Raw genomic sequence first — 27,366 nt, 5'->3', positions numbered from 1 at the left:
TATATGTATATAAAATTTCACTAATTAGTTAAAAATCAATTAAATTAATATAAGGCCTATTATAATGCAGATGATATGGTTCAGAAAGCAGAAAACAAGAAATCTACAAACTCTGAAACCAGAGAATTTTGTTTGCTAGATTGGATCAATTACAGCCATGGAGGTTAAATATTTTGCAGATAATATACTAATATTGTCTTCAGTGAATATATGTAATTAAATGGGTTCTTAGAATAACCAAAGGATTCTTTAACAACAAAGGGTTTTTTTCCTGAAATATCAGAGTTTGGAGTTCCATAGGTAAGCACCTGGTTACTTGCACTATACTTTCTGTTCATAGTTCTGTAATGATAAGACATTGTTTTTAGTATAGTTTTCTTCCCATAAATGAGGGATTTGCATCATTTATTTTCCATGTATATTAAAAACAAAATTAGTTGATTAGGGGTTAAGATGTTTTTAAGTCTAGATAGATGTTTTAAGTTGACAGAGATCAGATATGATAGATATTGATTGTCATTCAGATTTTTAGACTCACTAAGACAGAAAAGATATTTTCTTCAAGGTTGCCAAATGCAATTAGCCAAAACACTATGAATGTAACTTCTATATAATTCCTGATTGTTTCCTGGTTCTTCTTGCTTTATGTAGATTATTGTATATATGTCTAATAATATAAACATATATGTAAAAAAAATAAAAAAATGCTTACAAAAGAATAAGATCCTAAACAAAAAACAGAAACAAAAATAACTAAAAACACTGAAATTATTAGGTAGAATGCTGTTGAATTATGACTTGCACAATAGGACTGTCTTTCTTGAGTCCTGATTTAGTTTCTTAATGATCTGGAACTAATTACCCTCTGTCATTCTATAACTATTGCCAGGTGGCATACATGTTTTTACATGTAGGGTCCTTTTAAAACTATCTTTAAATGTTTATCCACGCTCTATTCCTTGTTCATCATATCTAAGAGCTACATTCTATGTTTGTGGCTGATTATGTTTATTGTTACCAGAAAGTTTAAACAATATGTAGGTAGTTTGCCCAGACACCAATATTTTAGTGATGGAAATATTAACTCAAAGAAAAACTCCTCACACAAATATATTATCTATTTACATATGTGCTTTCATTCAAGGATAAATCTATGAAATATTGTCTATATCCACTCTGGGGGTAATTATAGATTTTATTTGCTGTATATTTTTATTGTCTAGGATTAACTTCATATTTTAAACTACTTTATTTAAGATAGACCCTTTAAACACTCAAAATGAATGTTGTCTTCATTATTTCAATTTTGGAATAACAATTCCAGAATTTGTTTGTGTTTATGCTTAAACCAATAACAAAAGAGGGCTGAGTTCAGTATGGAGTGAGTGTCTTTACCTTGTACCGTCAGGCCATAATCTCACAGACCATTTCAATCACGTTCTCATGTGCCTCAAGAAGGAGAAGAAGGCTTGTTCATTACCAATAGACTGATGAAAATTAAAATGAGGATGCTTACTTAGTCCTCTCTTCCTAGTATCTAGCTTGAGTTGACATGTCAAAGTATATGGGGGAAGTTTCACAGGGCCCCACACCTTGTGAGCAGTTACAGACAATTAACGGCTACTGAGAGAGGCAAAATGAGTTTTCTCCAGGGATGAACTCTATGACATATTGTCTAATACTATTTGGTTCTCTCTAAACACATGCATATATGAAAAACACTACTATGACCAAATCAACTTAGAAAATAATGCATTTAATTGGGCTTATGGCTCCTGAAGGTTAGAATCTATGATGACAGGGCATGGTGGCAGGAATAACTGAAAGCTTACATCTTGAACTACAACCATGTAGTGGAGAGAACTACCTTTAATACATTGGTTCTTTTGAAACCTCAAAGCTCATACCTAGTAACATACTTCCTTCAACAAAGTCAGATTTTCTAATCTTCCCTAAATGACAGCCAACTGAAGATCATGCATTCAAAGGCCTGAGACTTATGTAAGACATCTCATTCAAACTGTCATAAACACTAAATGAACTCAGTAGGTTATAAACTGTTTCTGAACTCTAATCTTAGCCAACATAGAAAGCATCTGAATTTTTGTTCAATGATACTTTATAATGAATAGCAGAGCTCAAAGAAAAGGGATTATTATATTTGATATTTTAGTGTCCATATTAAGAAGTAGAAAACATAGGTGTTAATTTTCTTAATATTGTATTTTATTTAAGTCAATATATTTAATATATTTTAACATGCAATCAACATAAAAATTAATAACCAGATACTTCAGTTAGTTTTCTGTGTAGATCTTGAAGAAGGTACTTAGTCAAAGTATACTACCTACTCCAACACAAATTTAAATTTCTGTCATCTGTGTTTATTTTGAGTATGCAGTGAATCATAATTGATTACATTGTTATTTTGTGCTGGTTTGAGGGGAACTTGAAAGCATGGGTAGAATTTTGTTATTTAATCGTTTTGATGTTTCGTCACATGAAGACTGTATTTCCCTTCTTACTTGCAACTGATTCTTGCAATATGATTGTTATTGTTCAATGAGATACAAGTGAATGTTTCTAGGTATAGTTTCAATGAAGTGAGTGTAAAAAGGACCTTTTGTACAGTATCTCTTGCCTAAAATGAGGGCATTTTAGCTAGAGTACTGACTACCACTATATAATCTGAGTATAAGAGTCCTCATAAAGATAAAAGAGTGGCGAGCCAAAAGCAGCTTTCTTTCAGAGTCTCCAAGAACCTCTGTACTGTTCTCCCCTCGATTTTTTAAGCCTTGGAGAAAAATCATACTTCTGTCTTGTTTAAACCACTTTTAGTTTTCCTTGAGAGTGGTAATTCCTATTGCTGAACTCTAATCTTAGCTGACACACAAAGAATATAAATTTTTCTTGAATGGTATTTTAAAATGAATGACAGAGCTCAAAGAAAAGGGAATGAAGAGATGCAACAACTACTTCTTAGCCACCTTTTCAAGGAAAACATCTATGTGTTCAAGACACAGAAGAAACATCACCATTTGAGTAAGGACAAAGGAATGAAATGACTTTGGAGTAGAAAGAATTTTCATATTCCTTTAAATTAATTCAGCTTTACAGTGTCTGAAAATGAATTTCTTTGAGACAGCTACTAATTTATCTACTTCTTACAAAAGATTTGTCTCTGAAATGTGTCTTTACAATGAATATTGAAATATAATGACAATAATAGCAACCATTTATTATCATAATTTAGTATCTTCTGTGTGAGAAGCAGTATGTGCGTAATGCTCTTGTGTCATTTAACCCTTATGACTACTCTGGAACTTGGGAATTATTTCCCCATTTTGCAGTCTACAGAAGTGGCTCAGAGAGCCAAGAAACCTCTCCAAGGTCATACAATAGCTGAGAGAATGAGCCAAGATTTGACTTTATTTCTGCCTGAATATTTTTATGCTGAAACTCTGATGATTTTTATAACACTCTATTTGCTGGGAAAAAGAAAGTTTTGAGGATACTTCCCTGGGTGTGTTCACTGCCAGATTTCTAGGGCTTCAGTGAAAGTATTGACAATGAAAATGGAACGTTATCTATTGAATTCAAACAAACTTCTGTGATTGATATTTATATAAAATGTTTAAATCAGAAATCACGAGGCTTGTTTCACATATTAGCTATCCAATCAGTAAGTAGTTGACCACAAGAGAGTCATTCAACATTTTGGTGACCCAGTTTCCTCTTCTATAAACTACAAGGCTCTGCTAGGCAGTGTTTATAATCCCATGTAGTGCTACTACTCCATGGTTATACCAATAAGCCTATCAAATAAATATAATGGAACAAAAGAAGACTGTTAGTAGGCAATCATATTTACAGTGTTTAAACTTTCATTGCCTGACATGAAGAATTCAATTAAAAGCTGAATGAACCTAGCAGAGAAGTGTGGGAGGATTGCTTTGATTGTTGAAACTGCCTACTCTTGACTCTACTGTTAACCTCAACATTTTTGACAGCTGTGGTTTCAAAACTCTTTTGAACAATACTTCTGAGAATTCTTTTTTTAATACACATTATCAGAACCATTTTGCTAGCATGAAATGAGCTTTTCAAGTGTTTTTGGACTCTACTATGTTTACTTACACATTAGTAGAATAATTTCTTGATTTAAGAGAAGCTTAGAAGTTATATTTTTAAACTTGAGCATAAAAGTGCTAATTGCTGAAAACAAATTAAATTCTGAATTTAGTATAAAAAGGCAGGTTATAAGTTTGCAAATTTGCCCACAATTTTTTTTTGCTAAGTTTTGCTCTGTTAAAATACTTATGGTCATTTGCTAATCTAATTGACCTAGAGTTCAATAGTTTTTTTATCGAAACTCTGAGTTTGTGTAACATTAAGTATTTACATATGGAATGGAGAAAATGCTACACACACACACACACACACACACACACACACACACACACACGGTGTATAAATGTAATATCTCCATCTATCTCTATCTCCATCTATCTGTACCTATCACTATCTGTCTATCTATCTATCTATCTATCTATCTATCTATCTATCTATCTATTTATCTATCTATCTATCTTTACCTTACTGCTGAAACACCACATACTTTGGATGTAGGACTTACAGAAATTAATCTTAAACTGATTGAGACCTTCCATCTATTTATTCTCTTTCATAGTTCCAGAAAGTGTTATGAGAACTGAGGGAGAGAAAAGAAATCAGTGATGTCATCCAACACTGAACTTTGTTTGCTACAATAACCACTCTCCAGGCAAGACATATACACTGGTGTAGTAATGGCATGACTCTATCTTGTCTTGTCTTTCTTACTTTTTTATTATAATTTATTCAGATTACATCCTGATTGTTATCCCCACACTTGTATCTTTCCATTCCCACCCTCCCTTCCTCTTCTGTCCTGTACCCCTCCCCTAGACCTCTGACAAAAATGGATCTCCTCCTCCACCATATGACTACAGCCTATCAGGTCTTATCTGGATAGCCTGTTTCCCCCCTCCTGTGTGCTTCCAGGCCTCTCCTCCAAGGAGAAATGATACAGTTGGGGGTACCAGAATTCATGTCAGAGGCAGTCCTCACTCTCCGCACAGCCGTGGAGAATATAGCTGTCCATTGGCTAGATCTGAACAGGGGTCTAAGTTTACATGATTCTTATGGGGGTAACCAACAGCTTTCTGGTTGGATTTTATGTTTGCTTCACAGAAGAGAAATAATTTCTAGTACTATAGAGAGGGCTGAAAGACCATGGGCAGGGAGGCATGTGTCTTAAGTGTAGAGGACAGTATTGTTATGCTGCTAAATAGTCATGTGGTCATATTGCCTTCTAAATATTTATGTTTATATTCATAGACATGTGAAGCTTTCAACATTAGTTTTAAAAAGATTATTTTTATACTGAGTAGAAGTCAATGAAGAGATTCATAATTGGTTAAAGAGCAGAGAATAAGTGACTATTGACTGCTCAGTCCCAAATCAAATATCTAAATTATATGTCACCCCCTCCAAGTCTCATATAATGTCACATTAAAGGAAGCAGAAAGATGTAAGTGCCCAAGGGTGAAAGAGAGTGCTGTGAAATGCTGTCTTTTGGATATAACATGGCTATAACAATCATTAACTCATAGCAGCCATGGTTTTATGTACAAGACCTGAACAAGATTAAGGCAACCAAATTTACAGCATGGGTAAGGGAAGAGGTCACAAGCCTCCCCCTTGGAGGTGATAACATGTGGCAAAAAGGAGATTCACTCTTTTTTTGAGGCATGACCTTGGTAGAATTCCTATGCTATTGTGGATGGCTCCATACCTGTGCACATATTGGCAGAACTAATTAGATTTAGTGGGATATTACAGAAAACAAGGTAAGAATTTGGGTGGGAAAAGTGTTTCAGTGGGGACCCAGAAAAAAGTTGGAAGGTAAACGGATATGGATATGATTATATTTCATTGTATACATATATCAAATTCTCAATAATAAATTTGAAAAAGAAAAAGTAGTCACACTATTGTGATTAGAATCAGAATGACCTCCGTAGGCTCATATGTTCAAATCCTTGGTCCCCAGGTGGTAGAATTGTTTAAGAAGGATTAGGAGATGTGACCTTGATGGAGATATTGTGCCCCGGGGGATGGAGTTTGAGGTTTAAAAAGTCCATGCCATTTCCAATTAGCTCAGTGTTTCTTATCTAAGCATGTAAGATCTTTGGTACTGTTCCAATATCAAACCTTCTTGCTGCCTTTGCTTCCTGAAATGATGGTTATGGACTCTAGCTTTTTGGAGTCATGACCTCTAACTAAATGCTTTCTTTTGTAAGTTTTCTTGGTAGTAGTGTCTCTTCATAGCAGTAAGAAAATAGCTAAGACAGAAGTTGGTACCAGGAATGAGGTTTTGATGTGACAGGCTTGACCATGCTACTTTTTAGGAGAATATGGAGGATGGGGGTATTTTGTACTAGAAAGAAGGTTGAATGCCATTAGAAGTGTTTAGTAGGCCATCCTCATAGGAACTTGGAAGACAGTAGTTAGGAGAACAATGTTGGATAATGGAGGTCCTGCTCAAGAGGTTTTAGAGGAGAACACTACTAACATGTGCATTGGAGACTATTATGATATTTTGACAATAAACGTGGCTGCCTTTTGCCTTTGTATAAAGAGTTGACCAGAGGCCAAACTGAAGAATTTAGGAATAACTTCCTTGGCTGAGGAGATTTTATGATAGTCTAGTAATATTGATTTAGTTGTGTAGTTATTAATGTTCATGCAGATCTACAATGAAGAAGCAAAAGCAGGGCAAAAAGAAATAAAAATATATTGTTTGAGAAGAAAAGGACCACCAGGAAATTTTACACTGGAGATAAGCCTTGTGCTCAAAAGGGAGTGGTCCTCCTGGGGCTGAGAGCCCATCCAACAGGAAGAAAGAAAGGTTCTAAAGAATTATCTGTTCCTGCCCGGTGTGGTGGTGCACACCTTTAGTCTCAGCACTTGGAAGGCAGAGGCAGGCAGATCGATGTGAGTTCGAGGCCAGCCTGGTCTACAAAGTGAGTCCAGGATAGCCAAGGCTGCACAGAGAAACTCTATCTTGAAAAACAAAAACAAAACAAAACAAAACCAACCAATTAAAAAAATTATCTGTTTCTAAAGAGCAACAACAAACCAAACCTAGAAAATGTAATTAAAGGAGTGGACCAGGTTCCATTTCAAGCAGGCTTCAGAATTTGGTATCACTGGCCACATGGTTCTGGCTTTAAGGCATGAAGGAAACAGGAGTAAAGAGGTTGAGGAGTCTTCCTTTGTGGTTAAGGAAAGCTGCTGAGTCCAGGAATATGGCAGGGCAGTACCTTCCTAGAGGTCTGGAGAAGCCTTTCTGTGAAGTTGTGAAGCTGAAGCCTGGATTATAATTGAGACTGCAAGAAGTTGGAGGTGCCAGAGTTGTAGTATATCTGCCAAGGACAGTTTGAAACAGGAAGTATAACGAGTCCAAGAGAGAAGTGCGTTGGAGTCAGCAACGCGTGAATGATAGAGCCATATAAGTCTTTTGACATCTGAGATAGATTTGGTGTTTGCTCTGCTCGGTTTTGGTCTTGCTTTTGGTCCAGTATTTTCTCACTATGTCCCTTTTCCTTCATTTTGTAATGGTAATATATATTCTTTGTCATTATATGTTGGAAATATGTAATTGCTCTTTGATTTTAAAGGGGTTACAATTAAGAGATTGCCTTGAACCTTCAGATGTTGAAATTGTATTGAGAGAGTAGAACAATATGGTAACTTTTAAAATCAGAATAAGTATATTTTACATTATTAGTGACTATAAGACAATAGGGGTGGAATGTGTGTGAGAGTTTTAATGATAATGTTCCCCAAAAGATCATAAAATTGGATTCTTGGTTTTCAGTTGGTTGAAGTCTTTGGAAATTATTAGACGTTTCCTTGTTGGAGACAGTTTGTTACTGGGGGTAGATTTGTGGTTTCAACTTCCCCAAAACCAAAAACAACAACCAAAAGACACCCCACCCCCTGAAAAAAACCTATGCCACTTCTAGTTAACTCTCTTTTTCCTTGTGGTAGTTGTCTAAATGTGTAAGGTCTCACATACCTGTTATATAATGACTGTTCACAAATACATAATACAATCTTCTAAGTCTAATTTTGTTGATTGTATGTACGGCTATGTTCAAATCCTCTTGTCATTCTTTCCAATGAGTCAGAAGAATATGCACATAAATCAGATCTCTGAAGCCATTCTACAGTTATTTGATGTAATCAAAGTTTAGTCTGCAATCTTCATTTGAATAACATGAATTTTGGCCATATGATTGAGTGAAGAAAATGGTCCTGTAAATGCAGGATACTTTAATTATAGAATAATTTTATCTTATGGTGTGGGCATACATAGTACACTGGTTAGATTTTTGTCAACTTGACTCAAACTATAGTCATATAAAAAGAGGGAATGTGAATTGAGAAACTTTTTCATCAAACTGGCTTATAGGCAAGTAAGTCTGTGGGAGCATTTTCTTAATTATTGATTGATAGAAGAGAGTCCAGCCCACTGGGAATGGTACACTCCCTGGGTAGATAGTCTTGGGTTGTGTAAAAATATACACTGATTGGGCCATAAAACCATGCTAGCAACCAGCACTCCTCCATGAACTCTCTTTTAGTTTCTGTCTTTAGATTCTTGTCTTGAGTTCCTCCTTGACTTCCCATCATGGTAGAATATGATGGGAGACTCATGAGCATTTCATCTCTAAATGTCTTTGGTCATGGCACTTATCACAAAAATAGATAGCAAAACCAGGACACATGGGATTCACATTTTCATTTCTAATCAACTGATTTTCACATGCAGGATTGGGATAATGTAGTCTCCTCTAACTCCATGTTCTTGCTATTGATTTTGTCCAGTTGAATCCAACCTTCTTTCTGTCTCTCTTGGCATCTCACTATCAAACTTTTCTATCTCCTCCACCAAAACACTACTATGGCTACAAGATTAACTATGAAGATGAGTGTAGAGGGACCCCTTTCTTCATAGGCTTTTACACACAATAATAGGTACACTTTTGTATACATCTTTTTCTAGGTCTTTTTTCTTTTCATATAGTTAGGTACGGAATGAAGCAAATGGCAAATAGTAAATCAAAAATTCAGAATAATTGAGTGTATATGAAGAATCCATCCAGCAGTGAAAAATTAAATTCTGATTGTTTGTTTTTGATGTTTCTGCTAGTCTGTCCCAATGAATAGATGCCTTATATTATATTTTAACCATATAAGTAAGCATCCATTCTCATACTCATGTTTAACCTTATTTTCCTATTTTCCTTGCTTCACAATTGTTTTAAGACTCTCTGGGTTGCAAAACAAATTTGAAGTTATAATGTCCTGAAATAGTAGTATTTTCTCAGATTTATAGAGGCCTCTAGAAATTTACCTCTCACTTTAGACTTGTCAGATTGTCAAAGTTTCCCTGTATTTTTGCATTTCTGCCTGAGAATGGTGGCATAACAGGTATGCTTTTTTATTGTCTCAGAACAAAATGGAAAAAAGTGTTCTTTGAAAATATCAGACATTTTATGTATTTTAAATCACACACCCATATGTATGTACAAAATTGGGGTGCTTTAATAGGATATTTTGTACAAATGAGAAATTTTTAAATCGAAGAATATATTTGGGTACAGTTTCTATTTTCACTTGAGCAAAAAAGAGGCTTCGGGGTGACAAACTATGTCTGAGTAGGAAGTGTTGCTAAGAAATCATTATAATAGTGTGATTTTTTTCCATTTCATATCTACCTCCCAAAGATATTTCTGCACACGCAGTTTCACACACTTAATTTGGCTTGGGATGCTTTTAAGGATGCTTTTCATTTCCATTTCTATTGTCACCAATGAACTTCAGTTATTTCAACAATCCATTGTTAATGTTTTGACCTTGCTTTAGTTAATGCACTATGTCAAAAGTGCAGGTTTTAAAAACTTTTTATTAATATCAGAATCACCTCCAAGTCTGTCTTTTAGTTTTACTGAGTATAAAAATGAATTAAAATGAATTGTAGCATAGGTGATATACCTTGAGCATCAAGTTAAAATAAGTAAACTGGTATGCATTAATCAAAAAGCCCTTTTTTTCTTTTTACTGTTAAAAACACCATCATTTTTCTCATCATGCTTCAATAACTCTTTGGCCTTAACTGAGATTTTCTTTTAAAAAATATATTTTAAAAAAATATGATATATTAATACTGCTGCTCATTAGTGAAGTCATTTTTCCTTTTTTGAGAAATTAATAAGTACTCCTAAAAATCAAGATGTGTCTAGAACTGCAGAGAGAAAATTATTTACAATCTAAGGTTTATCTTATGCTTACTTTACTGATATCTTTTATATCCTAGTTATCTTATATGTGAAGCATTTTTCTCTTTACCAGCATGATGAATGGCTGCAAGTCATCCTCACAGAATGTGCATTACATTTTTAATAAAGTTTCTTTGTCAAATGGTATCTATGGCCATTTTGTAACTATAATATTAGAAGGAAAATTCTGTGTATGCATGACTCACTTTAAAAGGTCTAATCAATTCTTGGAGATTGCAGGAAGTGATATGTTGTATGCCCTGGAGATAGTCAGATGATAATTTTTATACCATCGGCATTTTCAATAAAAGAAGAAACTGACAATATTTTGAAGAATATGTTGCTTGCATAATCAAGGAAAGTTTCCTTAGGAAAAGTGAGTATATGAATCCCTTATGACTTTCTCTGCTAATTATGTGCTTTATTAGTAGATGCATGTCACTATCCATTAGAGAACACTTAAGAACAGTGAAATATTGTTACAATGAAATAAATATATGTACATATATACATAGTTTCCATCAGATGGAAATGCTTAAAAGCTTGTTCTATTACGTCAAAGTATAAGACTGTTTTTATAATGAGAACTATTTTCACTTAATATACTCTCCACCAACATTATGAGAGTTAAGAGAGTTAATGGGCTGTATCTACAAACCATTCATAATCGATGTCAATAGTCTAATATTCAGGATCAAGTATCATAGAGTTCAGTATTAGAAAGGACCTCAAGGGCCTTTTGGCTAATCTACCATTTCATACATGGGGCAGTTGAGCTACAACTAAATTAAGTGTATTACTCAAAGTCATCATGTTATGAAGATATTAATATACACATACACCTACATCCACAACTATATCAACACTGCTATCTTTCTAATGGAAATAAGGACACATGTCAAAGGATGATTTAAACATAAATATTTTCTTAACAATATCTTCTGACATCTTTAGTATCTAATACCCTCTATGGATGAGACATATGATGATAACACTTCAAATGTTTCTGTTGTGTAATAAATAGTATGATCGTAAGCACCATAATTGTTATTACTCTATATTTCTAGCTGATTAATCTACTTCTAAGGCACACCTCCTACACGTGTAATTGTAGCAGAGCAAGGGCAAGTGTTGCCTTTTTCATATAAATGCTTACTTCCATGACATGTGCATCTATTATTTGTGAGTAAAGACAGAGTGGCTCAGATCAATTTCACTAAGAAAAAGGAGATGCAGAACTCTATATTCTACTTTTATGCTCCCCTAAGAGACTGTGTCCTGGAGAAGTCAGATTTTACCAAAGAAATATAGTAGACATGTTTTACAATGCTGATCTCAGAGGCCAGGGCCAATACTCTTACAACAGGCTAAATGTATTACTGAGATTTTACAGCAAGGAGTTATGTTTTAAGAGAGCACAATTTGACCTGTGGTATATCCAAATCTAACCCATGATATAACAAGCTTCTATTATATCCCTCTTGAGGTATTTTAAAGACTAATGAGTTAACCTTTGTGAAGTGTCATGAGACTATTAGGCTAAAGAAGTCTATGTCAAGTATCAATTTAAGGCTTCAGACAATACTGTAGGTAGAAAAAATAGACTAAAAATAAAAGCAGATGATATCTTGTAGCCTCTTTGATATCAAAGCAGCATAGTTAACATGATAACAGCTAAGCAGCTTCATGTACTTGGAGGAGAAGGATGATCAATGGCAAAGAGCATATCCACCTTTGAAATGATACAATCCATTATCAGAATCAGATGCTAAATTGCTTCCTGTACTGAGAACACTCGATTAAAGTCTGCACAGTGAGATCATCTCCATGGTTAAATATGCTCTTTGGGAACAACCTTTATAGAGCTTAAAACTCACAGAAGGACTATTCTTACCATGACACTAGAGATCTGGAAAGCATTTCCTTTTCCTATTTTTCAATTTGGTAGGTTTATTAGGCAGCCCTTTGCCTGGGAAGCTATTGAATTTAGGATCATAACTATCCATCCTTGTGGTTGTGTGAATAAGAGATGTTTCTAGTAAGGTTTGGTTATTGGGTCTGAATATGAATTTGGTTCAGGTTTTCTAGACAAATATATTCCATTCATACACTTGGTATTTAATGTTCTTTATCTGCTTTTCAATAAGTAAATTTATTCATTTGAGCTCAGTCTCTCTGTCTAACTCTTCTGTTATTTGGGTAGGGGTATGGCTGAAAATTAAAAACACCATATCTAGCGTGCAGTTCTGATTTCTGCACATAGGTTTGCAACTTGTCAGGATTATGACCTTGAGCCAGTTTCTTAATGTCTCTCCTGATCAGCTTCCTCATGTTGAAAAAGATGCCCCATGTATGTCTTATTCATTGTTTAGCATCTGTCTCACCATTCAAGACTGCAGTGCAGGAAACAGCACAGCATAGGTAGGTAGTAGATGAAACCTATCTCTTTGAGCATTGTTATCATTTATGTAGCATGCTAATAATGTGAAAATCACCATTAGTATATCTCAGTCTCTATTAAAACTCATATAGTTAAAGTCCTATTATTTTGAGGCAGGCTCTCACAGTATAGTATTCTCTGGTTTGAACTCACTACATAGCCCAGACTGCTCTTAATTTCATGCCAATCTTCTTTTCTCTCTGTGGTTTATAGCATGACACACCACGTGTTCATAACTTGTACCACATACATCATTTCTTTTTCATTTGATTTTAAATTCCTTCAAATCACACTGACATACTTTTAAAATTGTTTTGTCCAAATCTTATCCAAAAAGATCTCTCTTAAATACCTTTGTGATGGTTAATCTTAATCATCAACTTGAATGGATTTAGATTTACCCTGGAAACATACTTCTGGGCACGTGTATGATGGTGTTTCTAGACAGGTTTAACCGAACAGGGAAGACTGATCCTGTATATTTGGGGTAGCACCATGTTATTACTGGCTGGGATCCTGAACTATACAAAGGAGATGGTAAGCTAAATTTTAGCTCTCCTGACTGCTGACCCATCTCATATTTATGCCATTACGTCTTGTCTACCATGATGGACTGAAACCTCAATATATGAGCCAAAATATATTTTTCCTTAAGTTCCCCTTGTTACAGGTCTTTCCTCTCATGTAATTTTCTTTTCCTGCAAGACTGGTACATGGCATTGCATGTTAGAGAATGTAGGTGTGGTAGTTGGGATAACAAATGTGTGCCAATAGTTTAGGGCACTTGAATGCTGGTCCTTAGTAGAAAGCTGTTTGGGAAACTTTTGGAGGTAAAGCCAGCTGAAGGAAGTATGTCATTGGAATCAGGTTTTGGAATAAAATCTCACATACTTCCATTCCAGTTTGTACTCTCTGCCTTCTGCTTGTGATTCAAGATGTGAACTCTCAGCTTGGTGTTCCTGCTGCCACACCTACAGCATGTTGTGTAACTCTGCTCTCTTCCCCAAAACCTATCCCCCTGGAACAATAAGCTAAAATAAATTGTCTCTTTCTTAAATTGCCATTGATCACGTTGTTTTATCATAGCAACAGAAAAGTGACTAATACAACTGGTAACACTGAAAGGAGAAACTGGATATTGTATTTAATATAGATTCATTTGAAACAGAAACATTTTAACTCATGCCACTGATAAGTGATCCATTAGGAGGAAGTTTAATTTTGAGGCACCAGGAAGAACATGTATAGGATATGTGAGGTCCGAGGAAACAAATAATAGATACATAATCACTCTTTATACTCAATACATGTTACCTACTTGTATATAAACAAACAAGTGCTTTTTGTCCTTTCTTGTTGATGTGTTTGCACTTCTGAGCATCAAATCCAGAGCTATTACAACTGAGCTACATTCCCAATATTAGGAGCCACGTATTGACTTGCTTTTTATTTTTATTGTTTGAAAGTTTTGCATATTTATATAATGACTTTTAGTTGTTTTTATAACCTATTTGCCTTTTTCATCAGCTTTCCTCTCCTTCTGGAACCTCTCTTTTCAACAAATGCAGGTCTTACTTTCACATATTCTTTTGGTATGTGGCTCTTGAGTTAATTTATAATTCTTACTTGATTGTGGGTTGGAGAATTATGTACTTGAGCAAGAACATCTTATCAGTGGCTACACCACTGGAAAAAATGACTTTCCCAACAGTACAAGGATCCTCCCCACCCATGTTGAATGTTGGCAGAGGTGCATAACAAAAAGGACTCTTATAATTTCATCCTTGAATCTCAACCCCTTGCTTGGCATGTCTATTTATATCATGCAAACATCTCCAATAGACACACACAATCAAGTACTATGTCTGGTTCCTCTACATGAAACCTGCATTTTGGTCCAGGTGTGTGTGTGTGTGTGTGTGTGTGTGTGTGTGTGTGTGTGTGTGTGTGTGTGTGTTTTAATCAGTTGGTGGTACTTCATTTTACACAATGACCTGAAGTTGTTATACCAGGCTCTGCCTCTTTATCAGTCACCACATTCAATTGCCATTTGCTTCCCTATGTCATCCTTCTTGAATTGGTCTTTTCAGTGTCTGTCAGAGTGGTAAAATTTAAATGTACTTTGTAGTTTCTTTCAAACTACCCAGTGTTCTATTGCATCATGAGGAAATGCAAATTCCCGAGCATGATATATAAATAAAATTCTATATGTGCTGGTCCAGTGCTCTTCTCATTGGTGACAGCTTTATCTCCTTTTGCACTCCTGGGCTGCAACTAACCCAATGACTCGAAAGCCACCAAATGTGTCATTTAGATTTGTATCTTTCTTTAAAAAGTTCTTCCCTTTGCCTGTTTTTTTCTTGTCCACTCATAAACATTCACCATCTTTCTAGCATAGATTCAAGTGTGAGCATCTCGTCAATGCCTTCACTCATCTCAGAGAAATAACATTGCTTCTTCTCCTGGGCATGGTCCAGTAAAGTAGACTCTTAGATGGATGTGATTGAATGCATGGACTGTGCAAGATCAAAGTTTTGGCTCAACATGGGTAATATTGGTGATTTGGGTAAGTTATAGCCTGTTTCTGTGCCTCAGTTTCCTCAGCTTTAAAGTATTCACAATAATATAGTGAACTGATATATGTACAATATTATAATAGGAGACAATACCAAGTCATTATTATGCATGTTCTATAATAAAAATGCTAACATCAGAATTATTTTAAATTGAAGATGCAGCCCATTATACTATAGATGATGTGGAATTATGAAAAGTTTTCAGTAATATGTTGAAAATAAGTTAATAATCACGTTTGATTCCCATGATACATCTCCATAGGTCTAGTCACTTTGATTTTGTCATTCCTCTTTAACTTGGTAAGTGTGTCTTTCCCACTAGATTGTAATATCCATTTCTGCAAAGATTATACCCTTTTTGGGCACCTCTGTACTACTAGCTCCAAGCATCATGCCCAGCAGATAGATCTTAAGGTCTTTAACATATATTATGAATGAATAAATTTTAAGAATTGCATTTAGTGACAAATTAACTTTTATCATTTTTTCCTGCTTTGTTTGAGACAGGGTCTCACTTTATAGCCAACATAGCCTAGAAATCATCGTGTAGCTAATGCTGGCCTAGAAATTAGGATCCACCTTCCTCAGCCTCACAAGTGCTTGAGTTATGGGTATAAATCATCATACTGAGCTCTTATTTTCTGAAATTTTAAAATTTAGTCATATTTCCAATATTATTTCAATGTGAAGTGTGAAGTACAGTTATAACTGTAGTTAAGTGTTATGTTAGAATTATTTATCTTAACAGAGGGATCTTTGTGTTTTCTTATGTAGAATCACAGACTGTAGTTCTTTTGCTAACTCACTGGTAACAAAATCCCACTGTGCACTGAAGTTTTATGCTCACCATATGTCATTTTATGCCCGCCACAAAATTCATAGGCATTTGCTTTCCAAGAACTGGCATTGGTTAACTCTATTCATTTAATAAGAATATAATTTGTAGACACAAAAATATAAAGACCTATTCTTTTCAATTCTTGCAATTCAGAAGGAAAATACAAGCTGTGTACAAACACCCACATCACAATGACTTCTGTGCTCTCTAGCAATGCATATCGGATGAATTTCATAGGAGTCACATTGATCTAGTCAGAAAAGGTTGAGTGAAATGCCTAAAGTTGTAGTTGGTCTTGATGGGTAGTCTGGATTTTTTATAGGTTGAAAGTTAATTATCACACAGAGAAACCCTATCTTGAAAAACCAAAACTAAAAACAAAACAAAAGACAAAAGACATGGAAAAGTGTGGACATTCAATGCACCTGGGATAAAGAGATCTTCTAGATTATGTAAGCAGAGGGAGAAATTCACTCACTAAACAGAAGTTGATGGCAGGCAGTTTTAAGAGTTTGTGATAATCATGTGATAAGGTACTTATCTGTAGACAAAAGGATTATGAAAGATGTTAAGTTAAGGAATGGGGGAAAGAAACTGATATAGAAGTGAGAATTGGAGGCAATATGGTAATATATTAAATGGGGTAGAGTATTGCAGTTGTTATGTTTTTACATGATGGGTTAGTGAAAATGCTATTTGAGTTTGCAGAGATAGTTGAAAGAATCTGCAAAGAATAGATTGTGGGGAATTTGAAAACTATTGAAATAACTACAGTAGAATATACAAAGAGAAACAAAGGTAAATCACACTCAACTATCACGAAGAAATATAATGCAGAAACAATGAAAATAAATAACAGTAAAATACTGACCTAGCAAATACCTGGAAGCTTACTGTGGTTAATGCAATTACACACTGCAGATTTTAAGAAGTAGTGCCTTCAGGAAATAATCAGTTACACTTGAGAGTAGAGGAAAGAAGAGACGGAGATAACCCCAATGTACCTGTAGAGCAGTCAGATCCTGTCCACTTGGGATCACAGCTGCAAACTCCAGTGTCCAGAAGGAACGTTCCATGTCCTGAGCACTGCTCTTGACATATAGGGAGTGGAGTTTCACAGTTGACTCCTCCCCAGCCAGTAGAACAATGACATTCTCCTTTGACACAGATGCCATGGCTGGAACACATTGGATCTAAGCAGTCCTCTGAATACCAAAAACAAAACAAAATAGTATGTGTGGAGGGAGAGAAGGTTTATAAAGAACAGGTGTGGGATAATGGAACTGAAATACATTGATTCCCTAGTATTGTATCATTAATGTTGCTTTAATTAGGCAATAAAATGACTCATGCAAACACTGTGCTTAAATCAGAAGATTATTAACACTTAAAAATATGGTAGGGTATGATAAAGGTTGCAACTTAAATTGGGAAGAAGAAAATCACACATATGCTGCATGCAATTCTGAGCAGTATGTGATACCCCCCACACAATGAGTGGGTGGACCTGTATGGACCCTTAGTAGGAATTTCTCAGCTTTTCAAAAATGCCTGAGAGTTTTTTGATAAGTCACTCTTTATCTTTTCTGAAATTAGAATCAAAGTTTTACTTACTGTGTCTAGAAGTTTTTATATAGTTCTTAATTTGGATTTCTTAATTTATTTGGTGAGGTGGCTGCTGCTATATTTAAATATTAAAACACAAATTTCTTACAACCTCACATTTATTCCTCAAAGTACCAAAATGCAACATTTTAAAGTTGCATTTCAAAATTTGTTTCTTTATGCTTCCACCTTCTTTTAGAACACTGTGACATAGTTTTTGTCATCTTAGAATAAACCTATTTCTATTTGTCTCTAATTCTTTGAGTCTAGAAATGTTTGCCTTGTAGAAAATTGCTTTGTTCTTTTCAAGGTCTATTCTATGTGATATGGGAAGGTTGGCTTCTAATTTCTTTGTTTTCCTATACAAATGAGACTATAATACTTTGTCCTAATGTTGATTGTGCTTTGAATTAAGTTTGTGGCAATGGGAATATATTGATGCAACCTGCATGAATTTGCAAGTCTGACTTTTGGATGTGGCTTGTTACCACTAAAGCTTTAACTTAAGCACTGTTATAATTGGTGTTCTTGCTATCATAATTAGCCTAAGATCTCAAGCACCTTAGAATAATATTTTACTAAATGAGCTGACCATTAAATAAAATATCCAAATGTATATTTAATTTGATTCATGATTTGAAGTAAGGGGTAAGGTCCAAAATATACTATTTTTAGAAGGACTCTATTTAGTTATGCCAAAGTAAACAAGAATAGTCAATGAAATGCCATTTGATTTATTTTATTGTGACTTCTTTTCTTAATAGACTTATTACATTCAATCAATCTAAATTACATTTGTTGTGTCTAGCTCCCTACCCTTCTCCAAAAAATTAAGCCATAACCTTTGCAGCAGAAAGTCAGAACTTGCAGACCCTGGCCAAGTTAGGGGAGGAAGCAATTGTCTCAGCTCCTCCTCTTGCCAGTGCAATATGAATTTATAGTCCTATTTAAGACCTGCTGTCTACATACTTCTTCTCACACAGGTAGACACAACTAAATTCCATGATGTAGAACTTACTGCTAAACTCTAGATATCTGTAAAAGTCAGATTTTTGTTCAGAGGATTCCTCCGAAGGTGCTCTCTGCTTTGTGCCAACCCCCACCGGAATGGTGCGTCTAGTAGCTCTGTTTCTCACTCTTTCACTTCCAGCCATCCCTCTTCATCTTCTCTTGATGCTCTTTGCCATCTAAGGCCCAGTCATAGCTCTCTATGGTTTCCATGGAGACTCTCTCCTAATAAAGCTCATTCTGAAGAGTAATTGTTGCCAGTTTCTTTCTCCATGACCTAGAAGTTTTTGTTCTAAAGATATCTACATAATGAAACTCATATTTAAATTAGAGGTATGAAATCATAGAATTGGAGAAGGGAGGTGTGGAGGAAATGGGGTATTTGTAAGGATATTGTTGATTGAGAGCAAACTATGAAACCATGTGTTCAGTGTAAAAGTAACTGCTGCCACTGGCTTCCAGCTGATGTGAGCCAAGAGTCTCCAGACGTTCTAGTATTCAAGAGAAGTTAGAAAGAGTCATCCTCACTGTAACCTCCCTTTATTTTGACAATTGGACAATCCAGTCAGACAATAAAAACAAAGACAACACTATGTCTATAAACAAAACCTGTTGATAGCATGATTCAGGTTATAAAGTCTTCATATGTGATGAAGGAGTTAAAATATTTTTCTACTGTATTTGTAAACCTTATGCCATTAAAAAATGGTGAGCATTGTTATTTTTGGCTCTTTTAAGTATATTCTTAGAGACCAAGTTAAAGGCTAATTTAAGCTAAACCTATTTTTCATCTACTTATGAAATTTAAATCAGAAGAGTCTAATGAATTAGGTTACCTGATTGTTATGGCAAATTGTAGATGTCATAGATATCACTCACGCATTGTTAATTGTGTCTGTGTCAATATAGAATCTGATTCTTACATATTATGATAGTTTGATCATTATAAAAAAGTATTTCTGAGCTGTCTTTAGAACTCCAGTGCCTTATACAGGCCCAATGGAATTCACTGGAACAAACATAGCTTTTACACCCATATTTTACTGCCACTAATGGGAGGTGGAAAGCTAAAATCTTGGTTCTTCATGGAGTGGAATGAGATTAAACCCTTTAGAATGCTGTGTAATAGTCTTAATGAGCGATCTTTAAAAAGCAATTACAGTGCATTTTCAGCAGCCTCTTTCCTGAACAACAGTTGTGATGAGACCATCTCCCATGGTAATGCTTTAATATTATTTCTGAAATCAGTCTTATTTGACGAATGTGGCATGAAAATGGTCTGATTACTAGTAAACTTATTTTCCAATATGTCTGTTTAAATGATAAAACTATAGCCGTTTCAAAAATATTTTGTCTAAAGACTCCTTTGGGGCAAATTTAATATAAAGGCTCTGCTTTGAAAATCATTAGTTGTAAGCTTGACTTTTTTAAGGCATGGAGGTCAAGTTTCAGCATGAGGCATGAAAGAATAAATAAATAATATAAGGCAATAATAACAGTGGTAATTACAAATCACTCCCCCCTAAAACAATTGCAAAATGGCTCCAAATGTGTCTATATCATTATTGCTATTGCATTCTTTAAATGCAATGCTTCATTATGCAGCACAATGCAGTCTGTAATAATGAAAACATATGAATTAACAAGTAAGATAATCAATATGAAAAATTTCAAGTTATAAAACAGAATTATAGGAGAAAAGATATCACTTTTGCATTACCGCTTTGCAGGTATCATAGAAACAGTCTCATGTATTCCCTGAGGCTGTCAGAAGGGACATAAGCTTCCCTGACCTCAAGCCTTTGCTCTGTGTAGCAAGGGCATGTTGAACATCTATTGTTTGCAATGACTGCTTGTATCTCTCTACTAGTATTAGAGAATGACTCTATGGAAAACTCCAGTGAGAGAAAAGCCTGAAGCAATATATTAAAATAGGCTCTGACCTTCCTCACATATTTCTCCTTTGTATCCTGGAACACAGATGCAGACTCCCATGATGCAGGTGCCGTGGCCAAAGCAGGTTGGGTCGATGCACTGTTCTTCTGGAACATCACACTCAGGTCCCTTCCAGCCATTCCTACAGACACAGTGGCCTTTCTCATACTCCCCATTTCCACCGCATAGCACAGGGCATGAATCTAAAGGTTGGAAAAGAAACTTGTAGTGTCTTTATCATCCTTTCAAAAATCTTCCAAGAATAATTCTACATTGGTTCCAGTACATACTTTCTGGCAAAAGTAATATTTTTGTCTTTCTTTTTTTTTTTAAATAGACCTGTGATCATGATCACAGACAGAATTTATCTCTTACAGAACATGGGTAAAGATAAATTATGAAGATTTCCTAAGTGGAGAATAACTACTTGCTTTTAATTCTATCACAATGTCAAATTATTGTCACTGCTACTATTTTAAGTTGAGTTTTGTGTCTTCAATAGTTTTATTTCCTTAAAAACATATATATGACTTTTTGGAATCAATACATTCATTAAAACTAATAAATAGGGCATTATTCATATAAAAAAGTTTTTGTAAAGTCTGTACAAACATTGGACATCCTCTTCTACAGACTTTTATTAGAATACCTATTCTGTTTTGTAAACTGAGTGTATTCATTTTAAATCTCTCTCTTTTTTTTAGGAAAGTACCCATATCTTCTGTTTTTCTTATATGTTTTTAAAAAATATAAAATCCTTCTATATTTCACAGGATCTGTTATACAGCGAAACTAGAAACTGTTTTAGAATTCTCTGTTAAATGGAATTTAACCTAAATAAATAGGTTTTTTCTTCTCCTAAGAAACCTGAGATTAACCTAGCATACCAAAAAATTTAGGCCTACATTGAAAATGAACAGAAAACAACTGCAAAAGAATCACTCCAATTGTAGAGGAAAGCATGGCCCAATTTATCTAAAAGCTTATCTCAAGCTTCTCAAGAATTAAACTATGTGCAAGTGCATAAAACAATAAAGACCACTAAATATAACTTTTGAATGTCCGTTTATTACTTTCTAAACCACATATCCATTTAGTGATTCATCGCCCCTTCCAGTATGATGATCTTTCCAAATACTATCTTTGCCTCCATTTTAAACTCAGACTGCTATGAATTACTTTAAGGAAGAAATATAAGCAGTTTGTTGTAGTTGGCCTGGATGATCTAGGTTAAAAATCTCAGCTGGTACTTCATCAGAGCTATTTCCTTAACCATTGATGCCAGGGTTCTCTTTTGCTCAAAATATGGGGGTAACAGCAGACTTGCTTCATAGGAATGTTGTAGGAAGAAGGAATTCGAAGAGGTAATGAGACATTTTTAGAATGCAGCTGGCATGTGAAGTGATCAAATTTGGTGCCAATTGGGGAGCATTGCTGGTGTTGCTGATATGACTATTTTTACTATCACTACTATGACTCATAATGTTGAGTTCACCAATGACATTTTTCTAAAACTGTGTTCTCAACCTGTGGGTCATGACCCTTTCATAGGGATTGCCGAAGATGATCAGAAAACACAGATATTTACATTATGAGTCACAGAATAGCAAACTTACAGTTATGAAGTAGCACTGAGATAATTTTATATTGGGGGTAACCACAACATGAGGAACTGTACAAAGGGTTAAAACATTAGGAAAGTTGAGAGCCAATGTTCTAAAACAATCAGAATCACAGAATAACCTTACCTCTAGCACAGTCAGGACCAAGGAATCCTGGGAAACAATGGCAATGTCCAGAGATACACTCTCCATTTCCATTACAATTGGTTGAACAGTCATCCATTATTTCTATTAATAGAAAAGAAGATAAAAATAATGAGCCCACGTTTAAACTAGAGACATGTTGTTTGAAAAGTCTCAGATATTCTTTGCCCATAATAATTTTGTCCTCTGTTGTCTTCAAAGCAGTTATTGCTCAAAATTAGATGGCAAAGGCTTCTGCATTATCTCATATGCAGTAGATTATTAAACATGGTTCTCCATTTGGTGAATTGACTTTTTAAGAGAAGAATAAAAAACACCTCATCTCTAAAGTGCATAAAGGGCCTACATAAATTGTATTCTTAAGAGGTATTCATGATAAAGCTAAACTGGTATGAGAGTCATAAGACATTTCTCAAAAGCAAAGCAGACTTTAAAATGTAACTGAGAAGACAAAGACTATTGTTTATTTTTCATATTTATGTTGTAGCGAACAAAGTTTCTTCTTTAGCATCATGGCCTATTTACTATCTTGACAGGTTAAATATGATAATCAGTAGCTCATTTTCATTAATAAGTGACAATGGGATGCTTTTAAAGTTCATATTAAATTCACCACCACTAAAAGCATTTGAATCTAAGTATTTTGTGGAGAAATGCCTTATTGACTGTAAATGTTTATCAGTTTCATGTCACTAATTTCTTTTCCATCCATTCTTACAAAACAGTTTTCAGGGGAATTGAGAAGGTTTTGAAGGTACCCATAAAGTTGTGCAGAAAACAATTTTGATAAATTTATATAACTTCTCTGAAAAAACTTTTTTGCAAATGTTAGTCTTTGAAGACAACTTTAATTTTTATAGTTTACATATTTGAGCATAATAATAATTAATTCATAGGTCTGTAAAATATCATTTTCTCAATGTGTCATTTTTGCTAGTATGGTGTGGTGTGGTGGTGGTAGTGGTGGTGGTGGTGGTGGTGGTGGTGGTGGTGTGTGTGTGTGTGTGTGTGTGTGTGTTATAAGATTTCTGTTTGATTTTTAAGAAAAATATACACTTATATGGGTAGGGAATGGGAGAGGATCTGGAAGGACTTGGGGGAGAAAAAGAATATGATAAAAAATTTTAAAGTTAAAAATTGTTTTAAAAAAAGAGAGAAAAGAGCATCTCCAGGCAGAATTAATAATTAACATCACCATCATCATCATCATCATCATCATCATCATGTTATTTAATTAATTAAATTTGTTATTTCATTAAAATTGTTTTAAATAATAAAAATATAAAAATTCTATACTTAGCTATTTTGACCTCCGAATTCTTTCTTTTCTTCCTTCTTCCTTCCTTTCTTTCTTTCTTTCTTTCTTTCTTTCTTTCTTTCTTTCTAATTCTGGCCTATTAAGATAATTTCACTGACTTTTTCCCCACTTTGATTAAAAAATCTTCCTTTACTTGGAAAAAATATTTCTTATACAAAATAGAGATTCTAGAAGGTGGTCTGATGTCTTTGCTTGAGTGATTATAATGAGTAATTGCAATGAAGATTGAGAAATGTACTTGTATAACTGTGGGTCCTGAGCCCCTTCCATCAGTAGAATCATTGTGCGGCACCTATAACAGAGATGCCTGGACTGAATCCAACTCTAAGGGATTTTGTCCAGCAATCTACACTCTACCAAGCACCCTAGGTGAATCTGTAGGTACTCCCACATTAAAACACTGGGAGCAGTATGCTTTAAATGGTTTACTACATTATTACAGAGTCTGTGACTGATATGTTAGAGTTTTTCCATGGGAAGAATAAAGATAAGGAATTGAAAATGGCATTGGGCTCATTTTAGAGAATTTTTTAAAAGTTTGGAATGGAGTCAGAGGCTGCATGGATTCTGAATGACACAGTCTTTAGTTTGTTTATAAAATATGTAAGCTCCCTCTCACTGCCATTAAAACAAGGCATAAAATAAAAAGAGTAATAGGTATGCTTTAGGGCAAATGATGTACCTTTGCTTACTTGGGAAATTTTACTTGAACTTATAATGTGTTGTTATTCTAGCTATTTTGTTTTATGTATGAGTATTTTACCTGCATATCTGTATTTATATCATGTGTATGCGTGGTGTCTTCACAAGCCCTAAGAGAGAATACCCTAGCACTGAAATTATGAGTGCTTGTGAACTACAATATGTGTGCTGGGAATTGAACCCAATTCCTCTGCAAGAGCAACATGTGTTCTTAATCATTGAGACATCTCTCTGGCTCCCCTTGAACTTTCTTTAAAATAACAGGGAGGTAATATACAAGTAGAAAATTAAAGATACTGGCTTGCATATGCACAAGGCAAATATTTTGTTTTATATGAAACTGCTTGATATCTGATTAAATTCTTTTGAGGATGAAATAAGATAAAGGTAAAGAGGTTCTGGGTCTACTAGTTTTTACAGGTTAATAGCTTAGTTAGTATTTATAATTGAAAATTGGAGGTTAAAGTAAAAGGAAGAGAGAAATATTCACAAATATTTTATACCTTCTAATTTCTCTAAATCAATTTGTTATAATTTAATAGCATATGATATCTTTAAACTTGTGTTTTGATCTTTTTCACTGTAGTGAATTCCAAGGATACACTTTTAGTGACAAAATAGTGATGCGACTAAAATACATTTTTTAATTTAACAAAAATATTGGGTTTTGAAGAAGTAAGATCAATAGAGTTTGTCTCCATATGATTTTTATTGCTTTTCTAATTACTTTAGAGGAAAAAAATTTAATAGTTTTATGGCTAGAGTACTGTTTTCTACTCTCTCAAGGTCTTCAGCATCAAGTAAAAATAGAACATAATTGTTATCAAGAGCAGATGGTCTATCTATTAACAGTCAACACATCTTCCTAAACATATGGCTGAACAGGTTAACTAAAGGATAAAGTAGTTGAGCGTTGTATAGAAAACTGACAGCTGTAAAAGGTTTTCCCTTCTTTTAAAAGACATGTGTTTTATGAAAATTCAAACAATACGGTGCTGTGTCTACAAGTTGTTTACCCTGAGGACTCCCAAATTGCTAAAGAGGCTAGGTTTATTCACACAAAGGGTCAGGGGAATGAGTTTACTGAGAAAACATGACAAAAGACTGAGATGTTTCAGACTAAGGAGGGTGATGGTGAATAAGAGCGAGTATAGGCATTGTATTTGGAATGAGCACATTTTAAAAGGCTATGGGCACACTGAAAAGCCATTTGATTATCAGAACCAAAGAAATTGCTCCCCTCCCCCCCCCCCCCCCGAAGCCTTGGAATGGTTCAAGTTATTGTTCTCAGTATTCTTTAAGTATTCTTAATTTGAATTTTGAAGCTTTAGAATTTGTAGAATCAATTGTTCTAAAGAATTGTATTGATGACAAGTCTTTTTGTTTTAAGAGGTATTTATGTGCTGTTATTTTACAATCAAACCAATTAACAGGGTCTTTATTTCCTATCTCCCTTTCTCTCACTAGAGATTGAACGTAGGGAACCATATATGTTAGTTAATTGCTCTGTCACCAAACTACACCCCCTAATCTATTTTTATCTTATATTTTATAATTTAACATTGCCAAGATGGGCTTTTAATTCCTTTTTTAGCTCATATTGGCCGTGAACTAACAAATGTACATGCTATGCCACTGACATTATAAGAGCAAGCTATTGGGCTTGTTAATATAATTTTAATTTTAATTTTGAATCTTTTGTTTATAAGTTTTCTCTCTGAAGTTTTTCATCTATACAGCTTTTTAAACAATGTTGTCTAGGGAATACTTTTGTTAAGAACATATAGCGGGCTCCATGACAAGTGTTTTAGAATATCAGCAAATATTGGAGAGTTTTAAAAACATCTTAACCAGTATTTTAACAACAAGAGCAAAAATAAAATGTTACTCATAATAACATTTATTGAATAATGACTTTAAGGTAGAAGGAACAGTACGAGTAATGAAATGCTTTTATCACCAGTGTCTTTCTAGAGCAGTGTATTCAAATAACAGCCAGGATAGCTTACCAATTGCTGTAGTCAGCACAAATACTTGTTCCATCTTTTTTCCATCATTGTAAAATGCCAGATACCAGGGTCCTTGGTCCATGTACTCTATGAAACCTGTCTCCTGAAGTGATGTTAAGATCAGATTCCTTGGGGAGTGCTGGATGTCATCAGAGCTCTTAGAGTCCTGTTTTACCAGTTGTTTGCCATCCATTAATTTCACAAAATCAAACTGGAACAAGTACAAAAACAAGTGTGAGCTTGAATTACTTTTTACTTCGGGAAACATAACCATGTTTATCTCCCACTGACCTATTCAATATGTATTTCCTTGTTTTGATATTTGGCAAAGTGTAAAAGGAAGTTATCAATTCTTAAGTATATATGAAGTCAAAGGCATTAGCTAATTTTGAAAATACTTTCACTACACTTACAAATGTTATGAACTTTCCAGTTTGGGACTGTTCAAAATAAAATTGTTTAAAATCAAACCATTAAAAAACAGAAACAATTTTGAGTATTAGGTATGAGATGTTGACATTTTACCAATGTATCTAAGAGAAAATACTTGATAAGCATAGTCTGCTTAGAAATATGACCTTGTGAACAAATTAAAGTTTTTTACAGCTTTAAAAAACAAATAAATGAAAATTATAAATGACAATGTCACAATTTATTACCTTTGTGGGTTCACATTTAAATATTCGAAGGTCACCCTTCTCCTCTATTCATTTGGTTAAACACAATGTTTTACGTATTTCTACATTTTGTGATTCACATTTGAATGGCATTTTGACTA

At 34.5% G+C, this 27,366-nt stretch overlaps 1 protein-coding gene across 4 annotated transcripts in view; it reads right to left on the bottom strand.

Moving 5' to 3' along the window:
* TENM1 (teneurin transmembrane protein 1) overlaps positions 1–27,366 on the bottom strand; it is an 839,058-nt gene that overhangs the window by 242,151 nt on the left and 569,541 nt on the right. For all 4 annotated transcript variants that reach the window (XM_084789577.1, XM_084789578.1, XM_084789576.1 and 1 more), the window contains 4 exons: positions 26,589–26,799; positions 22,542–22,643; positions 20,802–20,996; positions 17,250–17,450 (listed from right to left, as the gene is read on the bottom strand). In XM_084789577.1, the coding sequence (XP_084645703.1) occupies positions 17,250–17,450; positions 20,802–20,996; positions 22,542–22,643; positions 26,589–26,799 (709 nt within the window). The remainder of the gene's footprint in view (positions 1–17,249; positions 17,451–20,801; positions 20,997–22,541; positions 22,644–26,588; positions 26,800–27,366) is intronic.

This window comes from Acomys minous (genome assembly GCF_964271855.1).
Source record: "Acomys minous genome assembly, chromosome: 7".
NCBI lineage: Eukaryota > Metazoa > Chordata > Mammalia > Rodentia > Muridae > Acomys > Acomys minous.
Note: the sequence above shows the minus strand (reverse complement) of the source record. Positions and strands in the feature narration are given on the sequence as shown.